General features: G+C 42.0%; 1 protein-coding gene across 1 annotated transcript in view; it reads right to left on the reverse strand.

The window, feature by feature from the left end:
* LOC116322590 (eukaryotic translation initiation factor 3 subunit H) overlaps positions 1 to 18,284 on the reverse strand; it is a 58,028-nt gene extending 39,744 nt beyond the window's left edge. The window contains exons 1-2 of the mRNA XM_031742692.2: positions 18,129 to 18,284; positions 9,837 to 9,993 (exon numbers count right to left, since the gene is read on the reverse strand). Coding sequence (XP_031598552.1) covers positions 9,837 to 9,993; positions 18,129 to 18,230 — 259 coding nt within the window. The 5' untranslated portion in view covers positions 18,231 to 18,284. The remainder of the gene's footprint in view (positions 1 to 9,836; positions 9,994 to 18,128) is intronic.
* Positions 18,285 to 18,559: the final 275 nt, after the last annotated feature.

Below are 18,559 nucleotides of genomic sequence, written 5' to 3' on the forward strand. Positions count from 1 at the left end.
AGAGGATGATCGAGCAGCATTTACACAAACCCACACACAGTCCAGACAACAGGTCTAATTAAGCAAGTAAGTCCAAACACCAGCGGGGATGTAACAGAGGTGTGCAGCGAATTTACACCGACACATTTTGGTGCCCTTGTGATTCTTCAAGAACACGCACACAGTATTTAACAGATGACTTTGACTGCATCTGTGAGTGCCAGTGAAGAAAATACTTTCGGCTACTCCCTCGCCACAAGGGGTCGCCGCAGCAGGTAGCTCCATGTCCCTGACTTGGCAGCGTTTCGCTCTCGATGCCCTTCCTGATGCAACCACAAAGAGGATTCGTGTCTGAAGCCAGAACACTTATTAAAATGTCCATGAAGAAGAAGAACAGGGACATTTTGGAAGGACTTTCTCTTTTCTCTTGGATAATTTGTGCTGAGCAATTATGCAGCATCTTTCTTACATCTTTCTCTTATCATTCCAGCAACAGAAGCTTCCAAAGGTATGGAAAAAGTCAATTATTGCTCCAGTTGCAAAAACTATAAAACCTACATCACTGAATGATTTTAGGCCTTTTGCTTTAACATCTCTAGTGATGAAATCCTTGGAAAAGCTCATCAGCAAGGAGGTTCTGCTGCAGGTAGAAAAGCTTATTGATCCACTGCAATTTGCATACAGGCCTTGTAGGAGCGTTTACAGTGCTGGGGTCACTTTATTAAATTTCTATATCGCCAACTGGATGGGGCCAAAGCCCATGCTCGGCTCCTATTTATTGACTTTTCTTCAGCTTTTAATACCATCCAGCCACATCTTGTAGCTGATAAGCTTCTTAACCAGTTTGGTTGGATTTTAGACTTTTTAACTAACAGATCTCAGTGCGTGAGAGTAAATGGCTGTTTTTCCAATCAGCCGAATTCTTCTACTGGTTCACCACAGGGATGTTGTCCCTCTCTCCTTTATAACAGGCATTTTATTAAATATGCGGATGATACAGTCATTTTAAGCCTCCTTCATGGTGAAGAGTATTCCCATGGGCCTGTTGTGTTTGTTTCTTGGTGTGATTAGTCATTTTTAAAGATAAACACTTTGAAAACTAAAGAAATGGTCACTGAGTTCAGGAAACACAGGATGCACAGTGTACTTTGTTAATGCTACTGATAAAACTTGGGCTGTTTTTTCCCCCTTTCTTTTTTTGTGTGCATGTATGTGTTGTTTTATGTGTGGACATGCTCCACATCAATTTCCATTGGGTAGAATAAAGTTACAATTGACCACTGAGTTTTAAATCTGTAGTCTAAGCAGCCAGATTTCCCTTGTAAGGAGGTATTTCTTTACCCTGCAGCCCAATCATATTCACTACAATCTAAAGCTATGTGGCTAATTAGTTTGCTGAGTAATTCAAACAAAGGCAGCAGGAGTGACATAAACAACAAATAAACTGAAAAGAGGGTGCCAATCAGCAAAAATCAACCTCATTAATGATTACAGGTTGTTTATACATCAAGGGCAGCTTTCAATGTGCCTTTTAATTAAGTGTCTTGTTAAGACTTAAGTAGCAACAGCCTGTTATATGCTGACATGTCAAATGTACAAGTGAAATGCTCCTTGGCTGAGAAGTGGCCATCATGTTTTGTCTAAGGGGGCTATCCACAAAAACACATCTAATTACCGAATCAGGGAACTCAAACTGCAAAACAAGCCCCCTTAAAACTTGTTTGTTTCACAAGGCTGACAACAGCTCCCATCCTCAGGGCCAATGGGAAACATGACATGAGGCCAGAGGCCTTGCAGCCAATGCAACCTGCGTCGGGCAGAGCGCTAGCAGCTTGGGGCAGCAAGCTAGTCAGAAGGAAAGGCTGCGGGAATGCATTCAATGGAGAAAGACTCCACAGATACATACAAGCAACACATAAATGCATTGTGATATATGTCTATTACCATACAATACACTACCAAAAAAACGAGACACTGATCACTTTTTTCCCCTCTATCAGCCCTGATAGAGAGATTTTTCTCGGAGTGGCAACACCTGTGGTTCAGGAGAAGACTGCAGTGCTGCAATGATGTCACAGCACAACCACAAATGAGGTGACCATTAACTATCATCATGAACTTGGAAATCATAATAATGTCTCTAGTTTGCATAACATCAATCAACTTCCACTGTTATATCTGCATTTGCTGATGTTAATGCGCCTATGACGGCAGGCACTGTACTGCAAATCAGGAGCACAATAATTACTCCAGTTATTCAATTTTCTTGGCGCTGGCATCAATGCAGCTTCTTTTCTAAGAGAAGAAAAAACCAAAACCCATTGCTGGCTTAGTACAGTTGTTCAGAAAAAAAAATGCTCCATTTGTGGGAAATAATTACCCCAACAGGACATTTGTTGGGCGCTTTCATCCTCTCTTTTTAAAATAGCATATTTAGTAATCTTCCCATTGTTGTAGCGGGAATGGAAGGAAGACTTGGGGCTACTGGGTGCAGGTGGGGACAAACAGGAGGGAGGGGGGGGAGGAAAAGAAATTTGATGATAAAAGAAGGAATGAAGAATGAAATACTAAAAGGAAGGAAACAATCAATGATTGCAGGAAAGAAGAAAATGGTGGAAAGAAAGGCTAAAGGTAGTGCTTACCTGTGGTGAGTCTGGGAAAAAAAAGGGAGGGGAAAAGAAGGAGAAGTAGTGGAGAGTGGAAGGAAAGTGACTAATTTTGTTCTACCTTCAGGATACCTCCTCCTGCTGCCGAAGTCTAGCGGCGTGGGTTGAATATCAAACACCGAAAGTGGTACTGAGCAACGGTTTGTTTGATACAGTCCCTTCTTACAAGCCAAAAAAAAAAAATCCGCTACCCAATTATGCTTTGTAATCCTGTGAAATTCATTAAGCCACAGTTCCCAACAAATATTAACAGTTTGCTGAAGGTTTTAGTGCTTGTGTTCACAAGGGGTCTCTCAGTCGAGATTCCCCCCACCCCAACCCCATTTTTTTTTGGGGGGGGGGCCCGATACTGATCCAAATCTTTTCATTTTGTGTATCTGAGCCTGATCCAATAAATATTTACCCCATGAGAATTAAACATGTATCTGCCACATGGAAATAACAGCTGTAGCCTATTAAATTTGACAAAAGCTACTTAATCAAAATACCAAAGGCCCGGGTTCAAATCTACTGAGCTGATCAGCTTAAACTATTTAACGAGTAAGAAAAAAAAAGGTTCATTAAAAGATTGAAACTCATGCAATAAAGGCCACTTTTTATAACATCAATTGCATGGAGGTGAGGAGGTATTTCTCACCATCTTTTGAAATACTGAAGCAGTCCAGATCAGAATGCAATACCAACCCAGCTTCTACGATATGGCATCATTTTAAACAGTTAAAACAACATTCGGTGCTGTGTGCAAGCTAAGAGAAACTGCTTCCAAACACCCCTCCCTGCCGTATATTTATCTAATGTGATAGAGGAGAAATAACTGTTTTGGTGAGCTAAGTGGTTTAGCAAATTTTGCCAATCCAAGGGTCAGAAGAAGTCAATCACCAGTGTGTCCAAATAATTTTTCACACTCCCGTGCTGTAATTTTCACTATCACACGCAGGGAAATGCTTACAGTGTAGAGCTCGACTGTTATTAAGGGAAAAAGGGCAACAAGACTACCAAGCAGAGGTGGACAAAACACAGAGCATAGGCGAGTAAAAAACAACAAACAAAGAACTGGATTTAGATGGTCAATTTGGTAAAGTAAATCCGTTGGGCATCTTTCTTCGCCTTTAGACAATAATTCTGATGGCAAAAGAACCAAACGGGACAGGTTAAAAAAAAAAAAAAAAAAAAGAAGAAAAAAAAAAAAAGAGAACTGGATTTAGAGCAGCTTCATTATAGCCCACAGCAATCCAATAAAGCATGTCTTCATCATCTCAGATATCCCACAGGATTGGCTGCCACATCTATAGATTTCAGATCTAAACAGATTCATATATTCAAACAAATATATACATCACTAATCATACTTTGTGATTAAAAGAAGTGATTTTATTCAGCAAAACGCAAATCAGTTCCTGGTATCGTGATGTAGTTGTGATTATTCAATAAGATTTCGAAAAGGAGTAGCTGCGCAAAGTTTTTGCTCAATGATTGTTTAAAATTTTTAAAAAATGAGAAAGATCTTCGTGAACCTGTATGCAAATAGACAACTGCACGGCAGAATATGCAAAGATGGAAGAAAAAAGGGCAAAAGAAAAAAAAAACAAAACAAAACACACACACACACACACACACACACTTCAAAATGCAGTGAGATCTCAATAAAGACTACAATACGCGAGAGTGCAGAGGTTATACAGAACCATAATGAGAAACATGGCACACTGACACAAAGAGCTGAAAGTTGCAGTGTCAACGGAGCTTTATCCACCCGCCATATTGCGCGGCACAGACTGAACAGTGAAACTGCATGAAGTGCACCTCTCATTACTTCTTCTGTGCAAACACATTGCTACTACTGAGAGGAGAGGTTATTAACCACTTCCAGCATGAAGGGTAAGTAATGAAGGCAATACCAGTGGGAGATCTTCAGTGTACTGTGATCCAACAATGAATTGGCTTACTGTAAAGCTTTGATTACACTGGTTTGCATCTATTGAGTCCGCTTTGTCCCACTGGGTGTGGGCAATTTAAATTTCGGCATCAGATGGTGAACGCAAGGGTCCTGCCTTTTTTTTCCTCCACCCCGTGCGGACTTGTCTGTGGAGCATTAACATTACATATGCTCATATGCACCCCAGGCAGTAGGCTGCAGGCGGACTTCAAAGGAGTATAACAGGAATTAGTACTTGGTCGTCAGGTCTCCAGCCTAATGGGATATAATCGAGGCTTAACTAGTGAACATAGGTGTAATACTGTTAGCTAAACAACTAAAGGGTTTCAGATTATATGAATGTAGCCTCTCAATCATTTAGGTCATAGTAGTATTGAGGGCTTGTAAAGAAGCCAACTAGATTTCTTTGTTGGTTTGTGACGGCCCTCACCTCCCATCCAAGATGCTTCTTCAGTTCTAAAACCTGGGAGGTGGTCCTGAAGGTCGTATAAACCAATGTTAATTATGCGAGTCATTACATGACCGAAGGTGTGAAACAAGGCACTGGTGATTATCATCACAGGGGCCGTGGTCTGAAATGCTTGTGAGAAATTGCCTTGGAAATTGCCATCAAATGAGCTCTTCAGGTCACATGAGTCTAGGTGTGAGTGGGGGGCTGAATCGCCTGGGAGGAGCTCTCAAGGCCGCACTGTAGGTGGTATCGTAGGCCGCTACTTCTTTTGTACAATGGCCGTTCAAAGTCGATGTAGATGGCCTCCTTTAGTCCTCTTTCAAAGCGTCAGGCTTCTCAGTCCAAAATGTGAAAATGAGCATCATCAAAAGAATGTCCTTTCTCCTTTAAGTGCAAATGTACAGCAGTGTCGTCCTGCTGAGCTGCCTCTTTTATGTAACATAGGAGCTAGCTCTCCCGAAGAAGAGCTTGCTACAAGATGAAACATTTTTTACCAAAAAGAAGAAGTCCAGTTGCTTTCATTTCAAGCCCTCAAGAGTATCAAATGATAACATTTACTTGATTCTTTTACTCTTTTTCTACTACTAATAACTCTTTCAAGCTGTTTTTCAATAGGGACAGTATGCTAATATGACACATTCAACGTTTTTTCTGGTTTTAGGAATATTTGGCACCCAAAGCGAAATTTTAGCCAGCACTAAGGGAAAAATACCACCTGCTAAAGATTGTTTTTCCACCAGTTTCAGTAATTTACTGAAGCAGAATAAACAGTTTTGTTTGCCTGGTCTAAAATATCTAGAAATGCACAGATTCACTGCCTTTACAGTGCGTGATTCGATCCCGCTCACTATCAAGTCAACCCCCAGATGATGAGTTCAGTCCAGTTAGCTGGTGGATTTCCAATACACCAGTGAAAACCCTGTGATAGTCCCTCTGTACTAAAATACCTCTGCTTTGTAATATTGCTGATATCACAACAAAAGAGTCCTACCAATGCACATCATTAACATGCTATTTGAGTGCCTCTACTGCACAAAATGCCAAGAGAATAAGTGCCTGCAGTTCCACACATTTCTCTCAATACATTTTGTCAATGATGCAAGGAAAGCGTGTGTGCAAGGACACTGGAAGATAGGAGGGCTGGGGTTCAGCCAAGGTCATTTCTTTTTGCTTTTCCCATTTTTTCTTCTTCTTCTTCTTTTAATCTGAGGCCGATTCTGCTGTGCGTGCTCAATTACTCTTTATCTCATTCCTCACTCATTTTGGTCACATTTGCTGCCACTGACTGTCCTGTAACTACAGCTCTATACTGGCACCTGTTGATGAAAGCATAGCATAGCATAGCATATACACGTGCGCACACACACACACACACACACACACACACACACACACACAGAAACACGGGAAGGGAGGGGAAAAAAAGAAAAAAAAAAAGAGTCACGTAGCTGCCAATCCTGGCCATTGTTCATTTAGAGATAGATTGGAGGAGTAATTCTAATCTGAGGGGCCTCCAGCAGGCAATGGGTCACTGTAAGATGATTTAGGTGTACACAGACACAGATCACTAAAACACAAGGCACACACACCAATCTATCCACATATGCAGACCTTGGAGGCAAAATGTATTGAGGGTGGCTGATTGGAGGTGAAGAGAGTACACGCTTCTCAGCTCAGTCTGTGAAGGCCCAAATCTCCAGCTTTATCTCAGAGAGTATTGGTTAACTGATATGTATCAGAGTCTCATTATAATGGTCAGAGATAAGGCTGCATTGAAATAAAAGGTATGGGTCTGAAGCAAACGCTGTAAAAGTCATCAAAAATTGATAAAAATGTTCAGATTTTGGACAGCGTTACCCATGTGCCTCTAGAGTACATGAGCCTACAGCATAACAGTGTGTGTCTGAATGAGTGCGTGTTGCTTCTGCCCACTTACAGAAAAAAGAAAAAGAAAAAAAGAGCAAGGTACAGATTAATGGAGCACTGATTGAAAGTAGCGATGGAGCAATGCGATACTCATATCGCATATCGGTCTGACACGGACTCAAGTGGCTGTATCGTGCATCTGTGACAGCTGGCTGATGCATGAGGCCAATCCATTCAGTTAATTTCCTTTATTCCATAGCTGTTTTCACACATACACTGCAGCTCTGAAATGTTTTTGACATTAGCTTGCAGAGCTATATGTGGAAAAAAAAAAAAAATTGCTCAATCTGGGCAACTACATCCACATCATAAGAAAATTTCCAAGCTTATTAAAATCACTATCCGATTAGTTCATACACAATTAAAGCATCACCAACTCAAGTGTGAGCAACTACCTCTGAGTCATTATCCAAGCTACTGCTCTGCAGCAAAGTTACTCTATTTGCAGAAACATTCAGCATGGTTAAAAGTCTGATTCAATCTTCAATAAAACTCTGTTGCTCTGCTGCTTCTACAGTTGGTCGAGGTAACCCGCCCCAGCATCAGCACAGATGAAACACTAACAATTGCTACAGGGGCGACGAGACAGAGAGAAAAGGGTGGCCTGAGTGTGTAGACATTTCAAGCTTGAGTATGAGACCAAAATGATCAAATGTACAGGCATTTAATCCGCTTTTCAATTTTATTTCTAAGTGTAGTAGCATAAGTGCGTAGCATAAACTTTCTGTCAGCTTGGAGAGCGGAGATGGGAGCGCTCTGTAGCTACAGAACTGTCTGCTTTATGATGTGCTGTTGCCGTTTAAGAGGTCGCAAGCACGGAGAACATGAATGAATCCCATTTCCATCTCCATTTTTGAATTTTGTTCCATACTGACAGAAAACCTGAAGCCTGTCACCTTTTACAGCTGGATCAAAATCCCCACTGAGCAGAGTTCTATTGTAGCTCTGTAAATTTCCCAGAGTTCACGGCAAGACGCTACTCGCTGAAGCCCTTGTTAAGTTAAAGGGAATGACAGATGGAAAATCCAGCGCTTCCAGTGTTTACAACACAACAAGCCATCACCGACACACACACACACACACACACACACACACACACACACACACACACACACACACACACACACACACACACACACACACAGTGAGCTGCTCCTGACACTAACAACCTTAAGCCACCATTGGCGCTTGCATATGCCGCTGAATTTTTGACTATTGCTCGTTAGCAGCTGAAGCCTCACAGACCAGGATTTCTCCCTTTCCTCTGTTCTCGGGAGCACCTCACGTTCCTCCCACCCCTCAGTCTGATGCAGTGGATTTTTTTGTGCTAACAAGGAGAGAGTAACAATAAGGTGTGATAGGGGAAGGGCAGAAGTCAGAGGGCATGACACTCTTTGATAACAATGCTGACAGAAAGCAGCAGGGGAAAGGAAAACATGTGCGGATAAAGACCAAATCAAAACCCGTGCACGTTCGCACCGCCCACCTGTAACGCCAGAAGCTAGAGCGCTCCATCCTTGGACTGCGCATCAACCCTTGGCACTGACAGGGTAGGACACCCAGCACCTAGTTAGCTTAGTTAGAAGTCAGCATTGACCTTAACATGATGCCGGAGGATATCTTACGCAAACTTTCAAGAAAACAGACATTCAGTTCGCTCTTGATACAAGTTTACTGTGGCATCATCTCAGAAAATCAGTTACAAGAAGCCAAAAAACGAAAAATATAAATATGACTAATAATTATAATAATAACCTTGAATTTACTTTATTTAGTCAAATTTGGTGCCCTCTTTTCATTTCAGCACACAGTGATTCTATTGTGAACTTATTGGCATGTTAGATTCTCTCATAATTTGTACCCTCTGCTGTCACTTCAGTCTGCGGCTGTCACCGTGTGCGTGTGAAGGGGCGGAGGGGCGGAACAAGGCAGCGAGCGCGGCAACAGAAGAGAGACGGGGAGAAAAAGACGACAGCGTTACTTGAGTTGATGACAGCCTGTTAGCATGCAAACAAAGGCGTCCCAGCAAGCGGTAATTCTTCTAAAACCAAACACGGCATGCACCGACTGACTCCACATCACGGGCGAAGCCGGTCCTTCCTAGAACGGTCGCAACTCTGCAGATGAGTTAAAGCTAAATCAGCCAGCAACACGGGACCTGTGTAACCCCATCACCTCTGAGGGAGATGCGCACCACCAAGTAAAATTCTGTCTGGTCACATTCTCTTCCCCCCACCCCACCTCCATGCTGTTAGATAAGCTAACACACAGGGTCAATTTTAATGAGACATCGAAAGAAATCTAAAAAGTAGCTCCCCAAAAAATTCAAAAACTTTGTCCACCCTTGTAAATTTTTTAAAACAAATTAGTTTGATGCAATATCTGATATAACATTTGGCTCACATGTCAGTCATGCCAAAATAAAGTAATGAGAAACAACACCACCTTTTGTCCTGCCAAAAACAATATACGTTTTCCACGGAAATGTTTCAAGTCAATGTTTTCACAGCCATCTGGTATATCAACTCAAGAACACTGTGTTAATTAAAAACTTAATCATCCAAATTTGCAATTCATAATGTCACGCAGCAGAATTTAAATGACAAAGCAGCTCTTATCTGCAGTGGAGTTTCAAAATTTCACAATAAGCATATACCACAGCTCCCATGTTGCTGAAGATTTCTTAATATCATCATGTCATAAATTGAGCGGCCGCAGTCACCGGAGACACCATCATTTTACGGTTTTACTTGCACTCGGTGCTTAACGGGTATTTATTTCACACTCTGTCGTGATGTGATAAGTGTGCGCGCGTTTTTACAGCTGTAGGAGAAGATCGATGGAACAAACAGAAAGCAGGCACACTGCTTTTAGTTACCTTCATCAAAGTCGGCATCATCCTCTGTGTGCTGGGGGAAAGGGAAGCAGTTGGTGATCTCAAGTCGGTCGTCGACTACCAGGCCCAGCAGGACGCCCTGAACCACCTCACTGCCCTGGCCCTCTTCTTGGTAGTGCTTGATAATCTTCAGCACCACCTGTGAAAAGGAAAAAAAAAAAAAGAGCAACATTAGTGCTGCAGTAGAAAAGCAGGCAGAAAGGGAGGTTGATGATTCTTTATCCTGCTTTCAGTGGCAGTTACTGAAAATTGATTTCATTTTCTGAATTGATAATATTTTATCCATCTTGTCTTTTATGGCATTTATGTAATTTCTTGTTATTGTTTGATTTATGGTACCAAATTCAGTCTTTGGCACATTATTTTTTAATCACAGTACAAACACACTGAACAATTTTCTTATTATCAAAAGTGGTTTGATTTAGTAAAAGAATGCAAATAACGACATGATAAAGGCCTGTGATTTACACCTAAATAGGAGATGTGAAAAAAGGAACTTCCAGTTAAAGAATTTATGCTGTTATGATTGTAACGTGTAGTTAATATACTTTAGGTTGATTGTACAACTCTAGTCACTTTGTGGCTGAGAATATTGTTCCAGCAGAGCACATATGACACGTTTCTCATCAGTTCCCCACCAAAAACAACCAACACAAGGCTTCTGATTTCACCAACACCCAAAGTGACATCAAGAGAAAAAACAAACAAAGACCACCCAAAAACAATGAGATTTCATGCATCACTAGAGTTTTCTCTGCTTGTATACACAAACTAAAGTGTAAGCATTACTCATTACACAAAAGAATTACAACAACGTAAATATAAATAGTAACCAGAGGTTTAACAGCTCTGAAACAGACACCAAATTTGTGGTGTAAACGTCCATGGTCTTTTTTTTTAACTTGGAAAAGATTAAAAACAGGTGCAGCAGTGTTTAGCATGAAGCATTATAATATTCTGTGCTAATCTCCAAATTAGTCATATGCTCATGTTACAATTCTCCATAGTTCTCCATGTGAAACTGCTGCACCTGGCTAAACCACGCTAATCCTTATCGTTTTCAAACTTCAATACATTAAGAGTGAGCAGGAAACACTTCAGTATAAAAGCAATTATTTTTTCTCTTTGTGATTTTTATTATGCACATTTTGCTGTGGGGACTCCAAACAGACACTAAATGATAACACCAAAGATAAATCCTGTTCTATAATGAGTGTCACACATACATCCAGACAGCTGTGTGCACCCTGCAGCTCAAAGAATAATGATCTAGGGCCTGTATTCAGTTGTGATGGATCACAAGGATGAAATGGATGTGTAGATGTGACATAAATAATGTCACACTGCTCTGGAAACAGTTCCATTTTTTTGGTAGAAACAAGCGGTTGTCGTCTGCTTGTGTAACGTTCGAGGTGCTGATGCTTGATATGGTTAAGCCCCCCGTAGCTATTACCCACCTTCCCTCTGGAAAAACTATTACAAGTTGAAAAATCATGTTGTTGCACTGACAGGTGCACAGCTCAGGTTCAATACAGTTTAACTGGGTGGTGACGGGCACAGCTCCTCGTTATCAGCCCCATCTGTAGCATAGAATAAGGTCTGTAGTTCTCCTGATAAAGACACAGAGAAGTCTACTTTTTTAGGGGTGGGGTGAGGGGTGAATCTGCATGACATTGGCTCATTACTCTGGTAGGAGGGGCCTAAAACCTTGATCATATCAACAATCCATACTAATCCCCTAATGCAGCTACAATATTGCGAAACTAGGAGTTAAAAACAAACAAACAAACAAACAAACAAACAAACAAAAAAAGACAATACAGCAAAGTATCAGGATATTGTGTGTGACAATGCTGAATGATACTGACACAGGGACACTAAATATTGATATTTTGTTTAAAAACTTAAAATACTCTGAGAGTACTATGAAAAAGAGGGCTTATCTCATGCACCACTATACTGAGATAACAGTAATAGGTGACGTATTTTGATATCAACAGGCTTTCTGGTGATTCCCAGCACTATGTGAAATTGTGTAAAAAAAAAAAAAAAGATAACTCTTCTAATACTAAAACTAGAACATTTTTAAACAAATTCTGGTAAATTTATAAGAGCTCTCCCAATAGACAGCCGAGGTTAGGTCTGTTGCCTCAGAGCAGTTTTCTTATTGTCCCTGTGCCTGTGTGGGTTTCCTCTGGTGCTTTAGTCTCCTCCCACACTCCACAGATGTGCATGTAAGTTAATTAATGATTCTAAATCAAATGTAACCCAATGATCAACTTGCAACCAGTCTAGGGACCCCCACATCACAACAAAAACACCACTTACTTTGGTAACAGATTGCATAATGAAGCATTCTGCACTCTTCACTGGCCACTAAGCTCTTACATAAAAACCACAAAATTGTCAAAAAATAACCATTGTTATGTTAGGAGAAATACTGGGACAAGTTACTAAGGCAATCACTGACTGTGGCTGAGTGCTGGAGCCCGCTGTGGTAAGCACCACCTGCAGGCTCTAACACTGGTGCATCACTGATCTTGAGTGTGTACAAAAGGGCAGTTAGTATTCAGTGCAGCTTAGCAATTTACACTGGAGAGCGAAGAGGCGGCACACATAAAATTTTCAAGAAAAATGCCATCCTTGTACAGTGGGAGGGTATATTTGGACTCGTACTCCGATATCCCACATAATCGTGCTTCATCTGGACAGAGTGTCCATGCATCATCGTATGCATTTAATTTTTAATGCCAGATAAAAATGGGCCGATAGGACAAAGCCTCCGAATGATTCAGGAGTGGGTTTAAGCTCTAATGCTGTGATACTGACACCAAGGACGGCGGAGGAAAAACTATCGCACATGCACAATACAAACATGTGGCAGGCATACTGACAAGCAAAAAAAGAAAAAAAAAAAACCTGAAAAGCAATGGCAGAGAGCAGAGAATAAGGCAAAGCGTCTAAATGAACAGGAACAGGACAAAAAGCTGAAAAGCGCTGTGTGGAGGGGGAGAGCATAAATCACGCTGATAACAGTGTGGGCAGGTCACAGCCAGAGGCATTAATAATACACACATACACATTCACACACAGGAGCAGGGTGGCAGTCCTAAAGCCATGCTCACAACAAAAGAGCCAACACCACCATAAGGGAGCCCTCACTGGTCTCGGGCAGCTGCTCGTACGCGCGTAAACATACACACACATGCGTGCTTGTCCGGGGAGATGATTTATTTCAATAGAGCGCTGGCTCTGTCATGCAACAAGTAAAAAGAGCTAGAGGCGGGAGAAGAAAAACCAAATGGGTTGGAGTGGAGAGAAAAACAAATCTCATTCCCTGCCTGCCTGCCTTGGCATTTTTGACTGAGAGGGCAGGAAGGTCTGAGCAATAGGTCGGTGAGGAGAGACATGGGGGGAAAGGGAGGGAGAAACAGCAAAATAACTGAGTGGGAGCGCGATGGAGGGGAGCATGGTGGCGGAGCTGGGTAGCGAGGAAATGCAATAGTGCAAATGTGAAACGAAGAAGCAGGTGGATGAAGGAACGGATGACAAAAAGAAAGCAGTGGGGCAGGAGGTGAGGTGTAGCAAAGACAGCGAGGAAGAATAAGAAGGAATCCGGCAGGGGAGAGGAGGGCTACAGTCGAAGTCTCCAGGAACAGTGGCATTGGCTGCTTTACAGCCCCCTCCCGGTCCCCTTTGAGCTTTGGCTCCTTTTTCTGCCAGCAAATAGCTTTTCTAGTCTCCCTCCATCAGTGAGAGCAGATAGCAACAGATACACAATGCTTTCAGCTATCTAGCTCTTGGCGATCTGCTCATCGCACACTTAAACAGCATCTGTCTGGAAAAGGGAGGAGGCGAGAGATGGACAGTCGGCCAAAAACAACTCCAATAAGGTCAAACAAATAGGGCTAAACACGAGGGGGGTTAAAAAAAAAAGAAAGAGAAAAAAAAGGGGGGGGGAAAGAAATCCTGAATCCACAGAAATGCTTTAAAGACAGGAAGCAAAGAGGCATCTGCACTACAAGAAAGGGAAGGAAGGAAGCCTGGAGGTTTCAGTGGATTTGTAGTACCGGCTTCCTGGTGCTCAGTAAATGCCATCAGGTATTGTAAGCAAAGCCTGGAAAGCTTAACGTCTGTGCAAACCTACATGCCCACAAAGACATGCCAACTCTCCCTCCAGTACCATCCCTCCCTACTACTCACGCTCTCTCAGATACACACACACACACACACAAACTCACGTATAATTTTATTGATCCAGTACACCGGCAGCTAGCCCAGTGATCTCACCTCATGTGGAGAGGCCCAAGATTGATATGTGGACAGTGCATTATAAATCAACAAGCTTAAAATTGAATTGTGCAAAATCAATTGCGGTCCAAATCCCCTGTTGGCTGCCTTTAATTCTTATCATAAATCTTCTGCCTCGCTCACACAAAGGGGCTTATATTCCTGCCACAACGGGGCTCAAGTTATGAGAAAGTACAGCAAGAGAGACGATCGCGTAATGAGGTTTTTTTTTACCCTTTTTTTCTTTTTTGCGTTGCTGAAGTGTGAACGAACTCTAAACTCAACGCCGGCTGCAAAATATTTGACAGAGAAAACACTTTTGTGTGGCAGGAGTCGTCTGTTGGGTTAAGCCACGGATGAAGACCACGGCAGATTCCCACTTCATCTGCCAGCTTTCGCCTGCTGGCGTGGTGAGATCTTTCTCAAACATGTTTGATTTTGCTAGGCCAAGTCTGGCGTGTAATGTGAAGTAGTCCAAGACTGATGTATAGCAGCCACTGACTCTGGCAACGACCAATGGGAGCAGTTGCAGCAATGTGGGGAGACAAATAATCCAAAAAATTAACTAAAAGGAAAGGACAGAGGTCAGAGCAATACAGGTAATTTATAGTGAGGATATCTATGCATATCATGTGTCCTGCCTGCTGCACAATCTATCCAGACAGCAGCCTGGTCTAAACCAAACAGAGTGCAGTTTCAAGTTTGAGACACCTCATCTGAAACCTTAATACACCTTAAGAATGCCTTATTTTAGTCATTTTTAATTAATCTTTTTAAAATCTCATTTAAGATCAAAGTCTAACACTTAATTCCCTTGACATGTAGTATTTTCATTGCTAGGAGAATAATCTGCCATGATTGAGCAATTCACAGCATTTCCAGCAAAACATATGATTAACTGCTTATCCAGGGTTTCCCCACAGAGGTCCCGCCCCAATAATATCTGGCTGGCTACCCATTTCACCATTTTCTTTTCCCTGTCCAAAAGAATGACGCAATCCACTAGCAATTTCCTAATGAGCAATTTCCTCAGTCTTATTTTGAAAGTTCGGTGGCTGCTAAACAGCTACTCCCCTTCCCATCTTGTGTTTCCTTCCTGGCAGGCTCACCAGTCGCTCTCACGGCTCTCAGAGTCTCTCATCCCACGGTCGGACTGAGTCCAGCTTTGCCATCTTGGACTGTCGCTGGCAACAATAGTCCTTGTTCTGCTCTGAAGATCTGCTGCGAGCTGGAAGGCCACTCTAACCAGAACCTGCAGCCGGTTTAGAACTGGTTCATGTGCTGCTCCATCAAGGCTGCGGAGCAGAACAGGGACCACCACAGCCAGCTGCTCCCCAGGATGGTTTAGTTGGCATCCAACAGCGGGGTAAGAGACTCATTGGAGAGGCAGCTAATTACCGGTCTGTTAGTTATTTGTCACAAAGGGATCCTGCTACTAATTAGCAGTGGATAAAGTTTATATTAAAATATTTACTATTTTAGGTATAGATGTGCCTCTTTTCACACACACCCATGTGTGCACAGCCACCTACTGCCACAAACGGGAGTATCACTGTTATCTATTACTATTTTATTGATATTAGCCTCCCTGTTTAGGGTTTTATTCATATTTCAAACTCATCCTTTTCTCTCCCTTTGCACATCTAAAGCACTAGTTGGTGAAACATGGCTGGACTAATGTTTTTTAAAGATGTGACTGAACAACAAGCAGTAGCCACAGTGACCAATAGTGCTCGGCAAAAGGCTGCACTCCTCCGACCTCTCAGCAAGGTAACCAACTCAACTGTGGAACAGTGAGCAGCTTGAAATCTGATTATTTTTTGACCAACTCTTCTTTTTTTTACTTCACATTTCAACAATACAAGTTTGTTTGACCTGAGCAGCTGCACAGGATGCAGTCGTGCTTTATTTTTGCTCAAGTACCTGCTCAGTGAGTGCTTCAGCAAGTGTATCAAGTAACTCTGAATGTCAAGTTAAAATAAATAGCATGTAAACATGACGTATAGCTTCTGTGCTATGTAGAAGAACATATGTAAAGCTATGATTCTGCATTCTGTATTGGATAGCAAGTCATCTCCTGTGTGCATGGCGGCAGATCTGTGCTGCATTATTATATGACACCTCCCTGACAAGCCCAGGCTCAAGAACCTGAGGCTTATCTAAAAACCCCAGGGGGGCAGAAGGGGACTGTTCTTGCTGAGAGTGGAAAATGACTGTTACATGAAATGTTAAGATTAAACTTACTTTGTTTTTCCCCTGCCTATTAAGTCTGTGAGACTTTCAAATCACAGTGCCAAAATATCCTGCACAAAGCGCTCTGACTTTTCCTTAATTCGTGGTACAAGAATAAGACGCGTGTCTGACGTGCATCGAGTCTTCTTCTCAACAGAGGCAATTGTGTGATCTCAGTAGGTGTTTAATGGAACCCACTGCAGTGCTGCTCTCCACTTCTGTGGCAACATCAGTGACTGAAACCTCTTCAAAAGCAAGGAAACAATTCAGTTCTACTACACAACAGCGGTGATGCTGTCTACGGGCAAGCCTCCAGCTAAACCTCTGACAGACGGGTCATGACGCAACACGGCAGCAACAGCTGCATATCAATGTATTCAGGTGAAGCGCATTTCATAACGCCACCTGAAATAGACACCCTTCCTTCAGCAGTCTCCATTCAAATGAGGCTGCACACTAAGCTCTTCCTGACTGTTTTTAATTTAAGTGTTGCGATTAAAATGTTTGGCTGATAAGGCCGAGAAAAGGAATTAAGAAAATCTCATTCAGGGTCTAAATAATACACATGGAGGTGAAATATTCAGATTTGAAATTAGAGCCTAGGACTCTGGGGCACCTTTAATGAGCAAGATAAAAGGAAGGCAGCAGCTGGCAAGTTTAAGTCTTGCTACTGCGTTCAGGAACACTGGGAAAAAAAGAATTTAAAAAAAAAGCTGCTTTGTGTCCAGTGCAGCTCAGGGCAGGAGGGAGGGAGAACGTAAGCGAAGCAAGTTTGTCCTCTGCTGTTTCTGCAGAGGTACTACAGGACAGGAAAGGGGCCATGGATTGTTTCAAGTCCAGTTTGAACATGTTCCACTATTTACCTGTTAATGAACAGTAGTAAGAGCTTACTAACAAGTCAGCGAGGAAGTAAATTTTGTGTCCAAAGTACACACAATAGCCACACAAACCAGCACACTGTTACAATACATGTGCCCAAGAACCCTAGGTCTGAACAAATCTGAAACAAAGGCCTCTAGCTGTGTATGTAAAGAGAGACTCAGGAACAATAGTATCACCAAGTCCCAACAGGAAAGGCAGAACAGTAACTTAGCTTTTGTGCTGCAGAGGCAGAATAGTGGGAAAATGAATTTATTTACTGTGTTTTGTTAACCTAGCCACAAGAGATTTAACATTATCTAAAGCAAATTCAGCTTCAGAAGACTTATTTAACAAGGGCCTAATTTAATCAAGACAATAGGATCTGTTGGAAGGCACTCAGGCCTTCTGTGGATCTATAACAAAGGTCAGATTTGCCAGTGAAGGTACTGTTGTCTGCCACAATAAACACAGCTAACAAATGCAAACTTTAAAACACTTTTCATCGTAAAAACTGAAAAAAAAAAAAAAAAAAAAAAAAGCACCGGCAATAACACGATGCTGATACTCGAGGAAGTCCTGGTGCTAAAAACAAACACCCCTGTTGCTTAATGAAACCTACACACCGGCTCACAAAAAGACGATTACTATTAGCCTGTTATTAGTCTGCTAGTAAGTTCGGAATCTCTAAACAGATTTTTTTTCTTTTTTTTTTAACCAAAAACTGAATAACAAGGCTCCATGCACGTTTTATCCCTTTAAACAGAACCAGAAAGGGCCTCGTACTATCTCTCCGCCATGATGATGCTCACACTGTAACGCACACATCTGCTAACAACCGGTTTCTCTGCCGCTCGTTATAAGCTGGCAACACAGACCCACACTAACACTTACCAGTCCCTCAATCTGGATCTGCTTTACCGGAGAGTCCAAAGTGCCGCCAGTAGAAGCCATCGCTGTGCTGGATACTGAGGTGGACTCCTTACGCGATGCCATCTATGTTGCGCTCCACGCGGAAAAAGGAAGGAAAGTGCTCGGCGACGGACGTTTCCGGTGACGATACGCCAGTTTTCCTGTCCGTGTAGAAACAAAGGCTGAGAATCCGATCCATTTCTGCTCTAGAAGTTCCAGTTGAAGTTTTTATTATTATTATTATTATTATGATGATTATTATTATTATCATTATTATTATTATTATTTAGCGCGTCGGAGTTGTAAAATCATATTTTTCTACAAGTGCCCTAAAATGATATATGCTGACAACCGGCGCTACAAAATAAAATGAAAGAGCAATCCCCACACAGTTGTGGTCAGAAGTTCACATG

Source organism: Oreochromis aureus, linkage group 11, assembly GCF_013358895.1.
Source record: "Oreochromis aureus strain Israel breed Guangdong linkage group 11, ZZ_aureus, whole genome shotgun sequence".
NCBI lineage: Eukaryota > Metazoa > Chordata > Actinopteri > Cichliformes > Cichlidae > Oreochromis > Oreochromis aureus.